This window comes from Pseudophryne corroboree, chromosome 1, assembly GCF_028390025.1.
Source record: "Pseudophryne corroboree isolate aPseCor3 chromosome 1, aPseCor3.hap2, whole genome shotgun sequence".
NCBI classification, from domain to species: domain Eukaryota; kingdom Metazoa; phylum Chordata; class Amphibia; order Anura; family Myobatrachidae; genus Pseudophryne; species Pseudophryne corroboree.
Genome location: NC_086444.1, coordinates 831478371 through 831493034, shown reverse-complemented (window position 1 = coordinate 831493034; position 14664 = coordinate 831478371). Strand labels below are relative to the sequence as shown.

The 14664-nt window shown below is 43.2% G+C and overlaps 1 protein-coding gene across 1 annotated transcript in view; it reads right to left on the bottom strand.

Annotated features, from left to right (window-relative positions):
- The window catches only part of PPEF2 (protein phosphatase with EF-hand domain 2), a 207418-nt gene that overhangs the window by 70566 nt on the left and 122188 nt on the right, over positions 1-14664 (bottom strand). Inside the window, exon 17 of the mRNA XM_063955926.1 lies at positions 8563-8650. Within this exon, the coding sequence (XP_063811996.1) occupies positions 8563-8650 (88 nt within the window). The remainder of the gene's footprint in view (positions 1-8562; positions 8651-14664) is intronic.

Sequence of the window (14664 nt, the reverse complement as noted above, 5' to 3'; positions counted from 1 at the left end):
CGAGTTCTATGGTCCCTCCATTTCCTATTAAATGTGTGTGTTTCCCCTCTCTCATAATCACCCTTATCCCTGTGCAGTTTCTCATTCTTCCTATTCATAAGTGATTTTTCAAAATCTTCCACTTTTTTGTTAACTTTCTGATCTCTCTCCTGAAACCCTGGTTCATCTGTGAAATTTCTTAAAAGGGTCTGGACTTTTTCTATTTCCTGTTGCATATCATTTACTTTAATTTCTCTATGTTTTATAAGTAACTTCATTGTTTTTTGAGCAATTATCTAAAATAGAGTCCCAGTTTTCTGAGAATTGCTTGTCCTCTTTAAATGTGGATGTTTTCAAAATCCATAACCCTCTCGGTACTAAATTTTGATCTAAATATTTTTGTAGAGACAATTGGTCCCACCAATGCTTTGTTTCCTCTATGCAGAGATTCTCCAATTTATTAAAAAGTCCATGCATATCACTTCTATTTTCATTTACCTTTGTTCCCTTTAAGTATGTATTCCGTCTCTCTATTCTTTCGGAAATGCACTTTAAGAAAGACATCCTGAGAAAGACTAAAACTAAACAGTCGGTCTGCAGCAACCTTATGCAAAAACTCACACAAGCAGACATCAACAAGAAATAAAGGTTTTGCGCTGACCTCCTGGTGGAAAAATCCCTACTAATTACTTCCCTTCTTAGGGGTATGTCAAAAAGTGATACCGCTACTGCTACCCAAAATGAGTGGTGTTTGCGCCCCCCTGCATTGGATTGGAAACAAGAAAAAAAGGACAAAATGGGAGCGCTGCTGGTATCACTTAGAGACAGACCTTAATAATTAATTAATAATAAATACTCATTACCGGTGTAGATAAAATAATAATGTTTAATTTACCACATGTAATAAAAACAAAACAATATGTTAAAATACTAATGAGGTATTGCTGAGATGGAATAACAGAAAAGGGAATTCCCCTTTAACAAAAAAATCCTTTCAAGCTCCAATATTGATATTGCACATAGTCCCTATTGATTATCAAAATCTCCTGAAATAGTCCAGATATCAGTTTGTGCTAGCCAGAAAAAAATACTGTGTCATTTTTGCGCATAGAATTGTGATTTGTAAGTAGGTAGCACTTTTCAAATAAAGTTCATCCACACATGCGACAGTGTAACAAATGAAAACAGCTGATTGCAATGTCCTTTTGTAAATGTTAGGAACAAAGGATTCCTTATCACACAGACTTTCTGTAGGTAGTTTACCTGGGTCCCACTCACTGATCTGCACTGATGCTAAGCCTCTTGAATAACTCCTGCTGGACCCGCCAGCATTTAACAACATGGGAGGAGGATTAAAGTCCGTGCTTTTTCCGTGGTCCCGTTTTCTTCACTGACGTCAGTACTGTGTTTGGAATGGTGTGCACAGCGGCACTCCGTTGAGCTCTCGTGTTACGCGTTTCTCCGCCTATTTCCTTGGCGGCTACCTCAGACATCTTCAGGGCGGTCAGTGATGTGCTTTTATAGCAGCCGCAGTCCGGTATTTCCAGCACCGCCCTTCCATAATTACACCCACATGTTGCGGTTCAAGCCTCATTTGCCATCATTTATCTATTTTGACCCTACACAGAGTGGCAATCTTTCTGGTTGTTTTACTGAGCCTCTTTTATAATACGGATGGATATATTCATAACCATCCACTTCCATCTATATTCCATCATATATTCCATGTCTCACATTTATGATTATAAAATCAATCATATATTTTTATAACCTCTATACCATAAATTAATACAGCAGATAAAATCTACACCGCTAATATAGCATTAAATTTTATAAAAACATATATAGTCCAGACATAAATAAAATTAAATATATATCTATACATAAATTAATGATATGATTTTCCGCCATAGTTTGTAGATTTAAACATATTGGATTATATTGCTACTATTCTTATATTAAATTTTCCACCAGTTCATACTCTGTTTAGCCAATAATGTACCTAGGATCGATAATATAAACACACATAAAATGTTCATAAAAAATGCACATAAAAAAAATGCACAAAAACAATATCACTAAGAATACACATTAAATACAAAATAATTCTTATTCCTAAATTATTGACTCCTCGATTCCGTACGTGAGTCAGTCTTCACAAAATCTAAAGGATTTATTGATCTTGTACCGGAGCGGATCCTTTAAACATAATGATAATGCAACCTAATTTAAACCTCCTCCCATATAGATATCTATAGATGTCAATATACTTATATCAAAACATATAGAAATACAAATAATGTGTACCCTATAGGGAGAGATAAATATCTAAAATAGATATGTACTTAAGAATGCTACTCTGGGTAATTCCTTTCGAAACTGTATTGTCACCCATTCTAACGCTATCACGAATGAATTGATGAGTATGTGGCCTACAATCCCATGTTACCTAACCTGAATGGCTAACTCCCCCAAAACTTACTTACTGTGTTGACCTTAACTACCTATTCCTACCAACCCTGTATTAATTTATGGTATAGAGGTTATAAAAATATATGATTGATTTTATAATCATAAATGTGAGACATGGAATATATGATGGAATATAGATGGAAGAGGATGGTTATGAATATATCCATCCGTATTATAAAAGAGGCTCAGTAAAACAACCAGAAAGATGGCCACCGTAATCTGTGTAGGGTCAAAATAGATAAATGATGGCAAACTTTATTTGAAAAGTGCTACATAGTTACAAATCACAATTCTATGCGCAAAAATGACACAGTATTTTTTTCTGGCTAGCACAAACTGATATCTGGACTATTCCAGGAGATTTTGATAATTAATAGGGACTATGTGCAATATCAATATTGGAGCTTGAAAGGATTTTTTTGTTAAAGGGGAATTAGATAAAACATTCCCTTTTCTGTTATTCCATCTCAGCAATACCTCATTAGTATTTTAACATATTGTTTTGTTTTTATTACATGTGGTAAATTAAAGATTATTATTTTAGCTACACCGGTAATGAGTATTTATTATTAATTAATTATTAAGGTCTGTCTCTAAGTGATACCAGCAGCGCTCCCATTTTGTCCTTTTTTCTTGTTTCCAATCCAATGCAGGGGGGCGCAAACACCCCTCATTTTGGGTAGCAGCAGCGGTATCACTTTTTGACATACCCCTAAGAAGGGAAGTAATTAGGAGAGATTTTTTCACCAGGAGGTGAGCGCAAAACCTTTATTTATTGTTTTTGTCTAGAGGACACAGTGGGCTACCACTGAGGTAGCAGACACCCTGGAAACAAAGAGACCTATATCCAGAACTGCTTCTCCAAGGTAAGATGTAGCATCCTTGATATGCGTGATGTGGGACATAAGGTCCCGGGAAATGTCGGAAGGAAGTCCTTCCTCTAGAGCCTCTGCCCAGCTCTCAGTGTCCTTAGCCACCCAGGCAGCGGCCATAGCAGGCCAAATAATAGCTCCTCTAAGGGAATAGACAGATTTAAGACAGGCTTTAATCCTCCTATCCATAGTCTCCTTTAAGGAAGATGTTGTCGGGATAGGCAAAGTAGAAGTTTTAACCAGATGGGCCACATAGGAATCCACAGCTGGGGGAACCTCCCACTTAGCACAATCAGATGCTGGAGTAGCGTAAAATGAAGTTAGGCGCTTTGCCAGCTGAACTTTTTTACCAGGGTATGCCAAGCTTCACGCAGGAGTTCAGTGAGATGCTCAGACTGTAGAAATTCAGCCTTAATCACCCTCTGGCGTTTAAATAGCCGGGCCTTCTTTGGTGGAGGAGCAGGCTCCTCCTCATCTATTTGAAGAAGAGATTTGATGGGCCTTACTAGCACAAACACTTATTGACACATATACATATACATGTATGTATATATATATATGTATATATATATTTAATACGCACAAACCATTCCCGAGAATCCCGGGATTGACTATATTTCAATCCCAATTCCTAGAAATGAAAAAATGGCCCGGGATTGGCCTCCCAAATACATACACACATTCACACACACTGTATGTAAAGGGGTTCTCCACAGCCAGTGTCTCTCTTGTCTGTAGGGAACAGAGTTGGACAGTGTCAGGGCTGCGGGCGGCGTCCGTGGGAGCCTTTGACTTAGACTGTCAGTGAGCCCGGCGGGCAGTTTTCCACCTGGGCTACTCGGCTTTTCGGTGACAGTGGCATGCACAGACAGGGAAACACCAGCGTAATGACATGCTTAATGACAGCAATACAGCACGGACCACAGGGACTGGACGAAGTGACGGGGTAAAAGAAGGGAAAAGGGGGGTCGGGGCATGTGAATTGTTTTCTTACTTAAACTGAGCAGTTGGAGTGTACATTTTAAAAAGCATTATTAGGCACTTGGGCCCCATTTTTTGTGCCCCTGACCTTGGGACCCTCCTGAACCTCGGGGTCCTGTACGTCCTGCCGTCGTCGACCCTGCGAAGAGTGACTGCTAGATAAGGTAAAAAATATTAAAGTGACTACCATATAATACAGACAATATTATATTGAGCACCAATAAAGCAGAGAGCATCAGTGAATGCCATATAATACAGGGAACATCGCAGTGACCTCTATATAATACAGAGAGCATTGCAGTGACAGCCAGATAATAGAGAGCATTGCAATCATGGCCAGGTAATACAGAGAGCATTGTAGTGTCCACCATATAATGCAGAGAGCATTGCCATCACGAAAATAAAAGACAAGAGAGCATCGCTGTAACCACAATATAATATAGGGAGTGTTTCTGTAATACTGTACACTGAGAATTAAATCCAGTATACAGTGTTACATAATTTGTGTGGCGCAGCTCTCAGTGACACTTTTACCCCTTTCAGACATAAGACCTGGGAAATACATGGGGGCGACCCAGATCTACCTACCCGGGAAGTCCCCCATTCACATTACACTAAAAACCCAGGAAATTCCTGGATCAGATGCGTTCACGCTGAACCCTGGTCTGCCCTGGAATTTGTTGTGTATTTAAAGGCGATGATTCATGTATATTATAAAGCCTTTGATATTTGTTAATGGCAAATTTGTGGTTTTATTTCCTATTTAAATACATTTTTCTTTAAAGCTATGCTCCTAACTAGGTAATAATCTTATTTTATTTTTTCTCACTAAGGTGCTCTCACCAGGGGTGTATCTAGGGGTCTGAGCGCTCCTGGCAAAGTAAGGCATTGGCATCCCCCAACATTAGAAATAGGGAAGCTTTGTGGGGAAAGGGTGTGGCCAAACAATAGTACCACCAAATCAAATTACACCACATAGTAGTACCCTTTATTAACATTAGGCTACACAGTAGTACTCCTTATACACATTATGCCACACAGTAGTGCCCCTTACATATTATATCACATAGTAGTAGTGCCCTTACACTTGATGCCACATAAAATGGCAGTGTTTTGAGCCATTTAGGACCATTTTGCAAGCTAACATACTCTCAGCAATTTTCTCTCCACTGGATACTACAGGTTGAGTATCCCATATCCAAATATTCTGACATTTTTGGAGTGATACAGAGATAGCAAAACCTTTGTTTTCTGATGGCTCAATGTACACTAACTTTGTTTAATATACAAAGTTATTAAAAAATATTGTATTAAATGACCTTCAGGCTGTGTGTATAAGGTGTATATGAAACATACATGAATTGTGTGTATGTACACAAAGTTTGTTTAATGCACAAACCTACAGTATTAAAAATATTGTCTAAAATGACCTTCAGGTTGTGTGTATAAGGTGTATATGTAACATAAATGCATTCTGTGCTTAGATGTAGGCCCCATCGCCATGATATCTCATTATGGTATGCAATTATTCCAAAATACGGAAAAATCCGATATCCAAAATACTTCTGGTCCCAAGCATTTTGGATATGGGATAGAGGGTGACGGCAGAGACAGAGGCAGTGGGTGACAGGGAGAGGTAGAGAGTGACAGGTAGAGACAGTGGGATACTGAGAGGCAGTGGGTGACATTGAGAGGCAGCGTGATAGGGAGAGATAGTGGGAGACAGAGAGGCAGATCCCTAATTACCTCCCTCCCCTAATGCAGACCATAGTCCAATGACCGCTTCCCCTAATGCAGACCATAGTTTATTGATCCCCCACCACTTATACAGCCCAGTTTAATTAAACCCATGCAATGCAAACACCCCCTCCACCTAATGCAAACCTCTATCTTATAACCTTCCCCCCAATGCAGACTATACTCTAATGACCCCTGGCCACCTCTAATGCAGACCCCAACATTGGGGTTGCGGGAAATGAGACAGGGGTCTGCACAAATGCCTAGTAATGACCCTCCAACAGTGCAGCTCTCCCAGATCACTCCCATGAGGAAATAGTGACCCACTATAAAGGAAGCCTTATATCCTACTGTAGCTGGCACCCCTGGTTGCTGCGCAGGCTATGCCAGAAAAGAGTGTCTGCAGCCTGAGAGGAATGCAAAAACAATGTGGGGTAAGCGAGATAGTGTGTGTGCCGTTCCAGGAGAGTGGAAGGAGCGGTTAATAGGGATCACAAAGCTGCAGGGAGTGGAAGCGGAGCCGAATAGATATGCAGGAGAGAAGGAGCCGGGTGCCTGGTGTTTAAATAAAATAATTAAATCAATCTCCTTTGTGTCACAAGCGATGCTAAGTAATTGGCCGTATTGACCGTCAGACACCTCGGCCGGCAATCGGCCAGTGTGTAGGGGCTATAACCATTGCAACTGGTCTTGGCAGCACCCAGCTCAATATCTGTAAAAAAAAGCAACAATGTATTTTGAGTGACAGGCTGCAGATATTAACCCTTTCTGTGACTGGGATCACACACCCTCTATTCATAGGGCTGAACTCAATTAGGGGAGATGTTCTCACCTTGCGAGCAAGTGAAGGTATGTGCTGCACTTACAGTACCGTTGGATTCGCAGATATTTTCTTGCAATACACCAAATACATAGAAATACAGAATTTTACGGCAGAACAGAACCACATGGTCCATCCAGTCTGCTCTTTTGCTCTTTAGGGTTAAGGCATTAGGGTTAGGGTTAGTTTAGGAGCATACATTTTAAAATCAATAATGGCACTGCAGCCCTGTTTTTTGTGTCCATGATGCTTGGGGCCCCCCTGAACCTCGGGGCCCTGTACGGTTGTCCCCTTTGTCCCCCCTGTAGTCGGGCCTGCAACAATAACTGTACTATGACAACCTTCACAAACATTGGTAGCTGTGAAGTATTTTGAACCCCTAAAAACCTGTTCTTGGAGTTGAAAAAGAAAAAGGAAAGGTATAAGCTGACAGTAGAAAGATATCAGACAGCAGATCTAGTACAAGTCACAGACAATGCAGAATACAATATAGTGAACTGCAATGGGCACTAAATCCACTACACAGACTCCAGTCGCTAGGATATAATGCTGTATAACCTGTCTCCTAGGAGAGGTATACAGGGAGACTGGACCCAGTGTTCTCAGAGACTTGTAGCTGTGAATGAAAATGGCTGCCATGGGTCTCTGAGGGGCAGGAGGAGCATCTATGAGACGGGAAGACTGCAGTGGAATGGCGCCCTAAGCTGGGGGAGGAGCCGCAGGGAAAGGGCTGACCTCCACCACAGGTTTTCTGGCCTCTAATAACAAAAAAAACCTGGTCCAGTATTGTTAGCCCTGGTGGTCTAGTGGAGTCACTGACGAACCGGTGTCCACATCAGCACCTCCGGTCCCTCTACTGAGACCGGAGGTAGGACTGCGTCAAAGATGCAGGTTTCCGCAAGCGGGAACCCGTCTTACCTATCCTCGCATTCTCTGGCTGCAGTCTGGGGTCATCCCATGGAGCTGTACTAGCCATGGCACCAGGCGCCCCGCCGCAAGTACCAGAACTGAGGCCAGAGTTGCGGCATCAGCGGGGGGTTGATGGAACAGCAGCGCTGGCGTCCAGAGGACTGCCTAGCGCTGTTACTCTGTCTGGTAGTAAATAAGAAATAAAATAAAACATAAAAGAAAGCTTGGGACTGTTTAACGGTGATCCGGCTTCAGCTGGCACCAAAAGAATCTGGAGACCCTGAGGTGTGGGCAGGGTATAGGGTAGGGAAAAGGACCGGAGCATCCTGGGATATCTAAAGCTTTAACTGTTTGGTGCTTTGTCCTCACCACCACCTACACCCTACTGTCTCCACTGTGGAGCCCTATGGACCCTGAAGAAGAAAACCTCATTAATATAATAAAGGCCAGTATACACAAGTCGAGCCCCACCGACGCTGATATTGGGGCTGGCATCAGCAAGTGCATACACACTTGCCGATGCCAGCAGGCAAGGGAGCGACGGCGGGAGGGAATGACGGCCATGCTGCAGATGTCGTTAACGAGGACCCCCCTTGTCTGTACATGTTCAGATGAGGAGGGGGAAAGCCCTTTCTGAGCGATACTGTTCACAATATCGCCTAGTGTGTATGGGGCTTAAGATAGGGTACCCACACTTTTGCTATTATTCGCTTTGCTAACATTCAGGAAGTAGAAGGAATTGTTTTACAACAATAACACAGAGAGATCATTTAATTCAGTATTTGTACTCACCAGAGCTGTCACTATCGATTATCCGAAATATGGTTTCCAAGTCTGATCTGTTTCTATAGAGCGCTTCCAGCAAACTTGAATGTAAATTCTGCCAATGATAAAATGACAAGAAGCAAGCTGGTTGTATGAACTTTGTTTCATATTAAGATATGTTTAACTCAACCACCTTCCCATAGCTGCTGGTGTGACCCTTGCCCCTTCCATGATCTACAGTACCTCTTAGGGTGGGTACACACTAGAACAATCTGAGACTGATATGTAGTTTGCGGCCAAACAACATATCGGCCAGATTGTTCAGTGTGTGCCTGTGATTGCGCACTCCCACAGGTCGCATGCGTTATCTTCCGGTAAACCTTGCTGCACGGACAACCAGAAAATATCCTACATCACATAGTAGTCCCTTGCATCATGCAAGTGTGTAAGCACTAGCTGATGCAGGGGCTCGTCACCTGCCATATCGGCTGAGTACACATCGTTCTAGTGTGTCCCCATTAGTCTGCGTCCGCCTGCCGGTCTCCATTCTCTTCCTCACATCATGACACCACTTGTTACATGTACCTATGGCCTCATTTACTCAATGCTGCCAGTGTAAATTGCACTGCCTCCCTATAATCATCAGGTTCAGAACAAAGTGTGCCCTGACCTTAGTTATATACACTTCAAAACCCCTAGTAGAAATAAGGTTAGAAATAATCGCCACAAATACAAAATGTTCTACAAGAAACACAATTTCCACCTAATACTCAATATATGGAGTGTTTGTCGTTTCCAAATAAAATAAGTTGCAGTCATGGATGGTGTTCTGAAGAAATAACAAATAAAGCGTTATGGTTTTTGTCCGCACAATTGCTTTTATTAGCAATAATACACAGTTTATATGTTTTTTTTATTGTGTATTTTAAAATGGTAAATATTGTTTTAATCTGTAATATGAGTGATGCTGTATTTGTAACTGGAATGTATAGTTTATAGTAAGCAAAACTAGGATTTTGGTACTTCACAGATAAATCCTTTTCTTTGAATCCACAGGGGGCACTGGAGTACTCTTGGGAAATGGATGTGGTGTTAGCAGGGAGAGGCACATTTAAATATTTAAATTAGTAACCCTCCACTCCCTGCATATTCCCAAGATGCCTCAGTGTTTTTTTACTGAGCTGAACAGGAGCGAAAGAAAGGATGAACAATGGAGAATTACATATAACATAACGGACAACTAGCAAGTTGACACAACAATAGATAACAATCATCTTAACATTTCAACAAGTTGGTGAGAATGTGCTACCATATGTCACGATCCGGGTATCTGGACGCCATTTCTTACCCATCAGATGCCTCCTAAGGCTGGCTCAGCGCTCCAAAACCGGATCCCATCTGTTATCCTGATGTTTACATTCCTGTATCCTCTCCTGTCACTCTGGGACGCTGTCACAGTAAACGCCATATTACACCTGGCATGGCGTCTCCCGCGGCCTCCGCCGCCGTCCCTGAACTTCTGCATGCAGAGTGTCTGAGTGGCGATTACGTCAGCCGCGGCCTCCGCTGTGTCCGCGTGGTTGGATGTGCATCTGTCAGCCTGGCGCCTCCTGTCTCCGGTGGCCGGCGCCGCCATTACTGTTTTCATTACCACATGGATTACAAACCAAACTTCCCTCCAAGTGTCTGCATGGGCGCAGCCATCTTGGATTCTGTCAGCTGATCATTTCCACCAATCTGTTCTCAGTATTGATAATCTGCATAATTGCCTAGCCAATCCCTTCCTTGCTGCAGGTATAAATACACTGTGCCTGAGCAAGAAAGGCGTCAGTGCTTTGGTTGTCAAACCTAGTTCCTGTTTGTCTCTCTCCTGTGATTGTCTTCCAGGTTCCAGCTCCTGTCTCAAGACTTCCACCTTAGAGACCCGCACCAGCATTCCACCTGCGGTGTAGCCTGACTCTCCAATCCATTGTGGATTCATCTGTTTCCAGCTACAACATTACCTGCTTCCAGCTCAGCTTCCAGCAGAGTACAGCTTCCCTTAAAGGGCCGGTGTCCTTTCTACACTTTACCACTCTCCACCGGTATTATTATTTCTCCGCTCTCAAGTTCTACATTTCAGTTCATATTTCATCGCTCCCAAGTTCATTTATTATTTAACTGGTTCCAGCCAGTATCCACTCCGTGCTAACAACAGTCTGGTTCCAGCCAGTATCCACAGCAGCTGTTTTATCTTCAGCAACCCAGCTTTTCCTGGAACACCAGCTGGCACAATCCTGGGTTATCTCCATTGCTACAGTCGGGCCTGGTAAGGACTTTCCATCTAGAAGATCATAAGAACTATCTCACACTACCAGTGCCCTGTGGCTCCTGCCATCCTGTAGTACCCAGGAACTGTATTTATTCTTTGCTGACTTTTACGTTTTCTTTTACTGCTGCTGTGTTGCGGAGTTGTCATAATAAACATCATTGACTTTTATCCAAGTTGTCGTGGTCACGCCTTCGGGCAGTTATTATTCATGTTACTTACATGTCCAGGGGTCTGATACAACCTCCCAGGTTCCTGTACATCTCAGCCCCTACAACTGAGGCTGCCTCCCGTCAGCTCAGGCCCTCAGTTGTGACACCATAAGATTTACTGAACTTACCACAAGCCAGGTGAAACTGCTCTGGGTGGGTGTCCAGTGCACCCTGTGGATTCAAAGAAAAGGATTTATCTGGTAAATACCAAAATCCTATTTTCTTTTTCATCCACTTGGGGTCACTGGAATACTCTTGGTATGTACCAAAAGTTTCCCCCTTGAGCGGGAGAGCTGGTTGGCACCTGTAACACTAGACACCCAAAACTAGATGCTGATGCTGCAAACGTATCAAACTTGTGAAAGCGCACAAACGTGTGTGCTGATGACCATGTAGCTACATGGCAAAGTTGCGTTGTAGAAGTTCCATGATGTTCCCAAAGAATGTGCTGAAACGGATGCAGGCGGTTGCAGACTAGCATGAAAGTAAGCTTGAAAAATGGTCAGCTTACTCCATCTAGCCTGCTTGGAAGCTGGACACCCTATCTTGACTGCATCATAGAGAACAAACAATGTATCTGTTTTACTTATTGTTGATGTTCGAGCTACATAAACGCAAAGTGCGCATACTACATCCAAAGTAGCTGGAGTTCCTGAACCTTCTGAAAAAACAGGAACTACGATTAGTTGATTGATGTGAAAAGAAGATACTACCTTCAGTAGAAAAGCGGGATTCGTCCGAAGTTACGCTCTGTCATCATGAAAAACCAGATACGGTGGCTTGCATGACAAGGCACCCAATTCTGAAACACACCTTGCCGAAGCTAAGGCTAGGAGAAAAAGTCTTTTCCAAGTTAGAAACTTAATATCCACTTGCTGTAAGGGTTCAAAAATTGAAGACTGCAAAAAAAAAATCTAAAACTAGATTCAAGTACAATGGCTCTGTAGGTGATATAAATGGAGACTGAACTCCTACTGAACTCTAAGGACATCTTGCAGGAAAGTGTGAACTGTTGACAAAAGGGCCAAACACCTTTGAAATAAAATTGACAAGGTAGAGACCTGAACTTTTAGTGTAGCTAAACGTAGTCCTCCATCTAACCCCGCCTATAAAAATAGCAAAAGACGGGATAACTTGAAAGAAGATGTCAGAAACTTCCGTGCTTCACACCAACCTATATAAGCTTGCCAAATCCTGTGATAATGAGCTGCTGTAACTGACTTTCTAGCACATTACACGGTTGGTATAACCGACTCTGGTATGCCCTCTCGTCTTAAGAGAGCGATTTCTACAGCCACCCCGTCAAACTCAGCCGCGCTAAATCGGGGTAAAGAAACGGACCCTGTTGCAGAAGGTTTGGACGTAGCGGAAGTGGCCACGGATCGTCTGCGAGTAGACCGCGGAGATCCGAGAACCACGCTCTCTGAGGCCAATGAGGTGCCACTAGTATGGCGATTGTGGACTTTTGATCCGCTTTAGCAACCAAGGAAGCAGCGAAAATGGTGGAAATAGATACACAAGGCTGTATGGCCACGCTATTGTGAGAGCATCCAATGCCACTGCCTTTGGATCTCTTGTTCTGGACACATACTGGGGTGTTTGATGATTTTGGCAAGATGCCATTAGATCCACCTGTGGGTAACCCCACCGCTGGACCAACAGCTGGAACACCTCTGGATTTAAAGCCCATTCTCCTGGATGAAAATCCTGACGGCTGAGATAACACTGGTCAACACTATGCCTATAGTCAATAATTTTTCAGTCTATTTAGGGTAATATGAGGTTGCCGATTCTGAATATGACATTGGTTTTCCCAGATTGGCTCTACTTTTTGAGATAATTGGATACCCCATGAAAAACAGTAAAATGCATATTAAGTTTTGGATATGCAGACCTGTGTAGCTTAGCATGTAGAAATTACTACAAATCATTTCAAAAGAAACTCAAGACACTCAAAATCAATAATTATTTGATGAAACAACATATAATAAGATTTTACTCACCGGTAAATCTATTTCTCGTAGTCCGTAGTGGATGCTGGGAACTCCGAAAGGACCATGGGGAATAGCGGCTCCGCAGGAGACTGGGCACAACTAAAGAAAGCTTTTAGGTCACCTGGTGTGCACTGGCTCCTCCCACTATGACCCTCCTCCAAGCCTCAGTTAGGACACTGTGCCCGGACGAGCTGACATAATAAGGAAGGATTTTGAATCCCGGGTAAGACTCTTACCAGCCACACCAATCACACCCTATAACTCGTGATACCATACCCAGTTTAACAGTATGAAAACAACTGAGCCTCTCAACAGATGGCTCAACAATAACCCTTTAGTTAACAATAACTATGTACAAGTATTGCAGACAATCCGCACTTGGGACGGGCGCCCAGCATCCACTACGAACAACGAGAAATAGATTTACCGGTGAGAAAAATCTTATTTTCTCTGACGTCCTAGTGGATGCTGGGAACTCCGAAAGGACCATGGGGATTATACCAAAGCTCCCAAACGGGCGGGAGAGTGCGGATGACTCTGCAGCACCGAATGAGAGAACTCAAGGTCCTCCTCAGCCAGGGTATCAAATTTGTAGAATTTTGCAAACGTGTTTGCCCCTGACCAAGTAGCAGCTCGGCAAAGTTGTAAAGCCGAGACCCCTCGGGCAGCCGCCCAAGATGAGCCCACCTTCCTTGTGGAATGGGCTTTTACTGATTTAGGATGCGGCAGTCCAGCCGCAGAATGCGCCAGCTGAATTGTGCTACAAATCCAGCGAGCAATAGTCTGCTTAGAAGCAGGAGCACCCAGCTTGTTATGTGCATACAGGATAAATAGCGAGTCAGTTTTCCTGACTCTAGCCGTCCTGGAAACATAAATTTTCAAGGCCCTGACTACGTCCAGTAACTTGGAATCCTCCAAGTCCCTAGTAGCCGCAGGCACCACAATAGGTTGGTTCAAGTGAAAAGCTGATACCACCTTAGGGAGAAACTGGGGACGAGTCCTCAATTCCGCCCTATCCATATGGAAAATCAGATAAGGGCTTTTACATGACAAAGCCGCCAATTCTGACACACGCCTTGCCGAAGCCAAGGCCAATAACATGACCACTTTCCACGTGAGATACTTTAGATCCACGGTTTTAAGTGGCTCAAACCAATGTGATTTTAAAAACTCAACACCACGTTGAGATCCCAAGGTACCACTGGAGGCACAAACGGGGGCTGAATATGCAGCACTCCTTTCACAAACGTCTGAACTTCAGGTAGTGAAGCTAGTTCTTTCTGGAAGAAAATCGACAGAGCCGAGATCTGTACCTTAATGGAGCCTAATTTCAGGCCCATAGTCACTCCTGCTTGTAGGAAATGCAGAAATCGACCTAGTTGAAATTCCTCTGTTGGGGCCTTTTTGGCCTCACACCAAGCAACATATTTCCGCCATATGCGGTGATAATGCTTTACAGTTACATCTTTCCTGGCATTAATCAGCGTAGGAATGACTTCCTCCGGAATGCCCTTTTCCTTCAGGATCCGGCGTTCAACCGCCATGCCGTCAAACGCAGCCGGGGTAAGTCTTGGAACAGACAGGGCCCCTGCTGCAGCAGGTCCTGTCTGAGCGG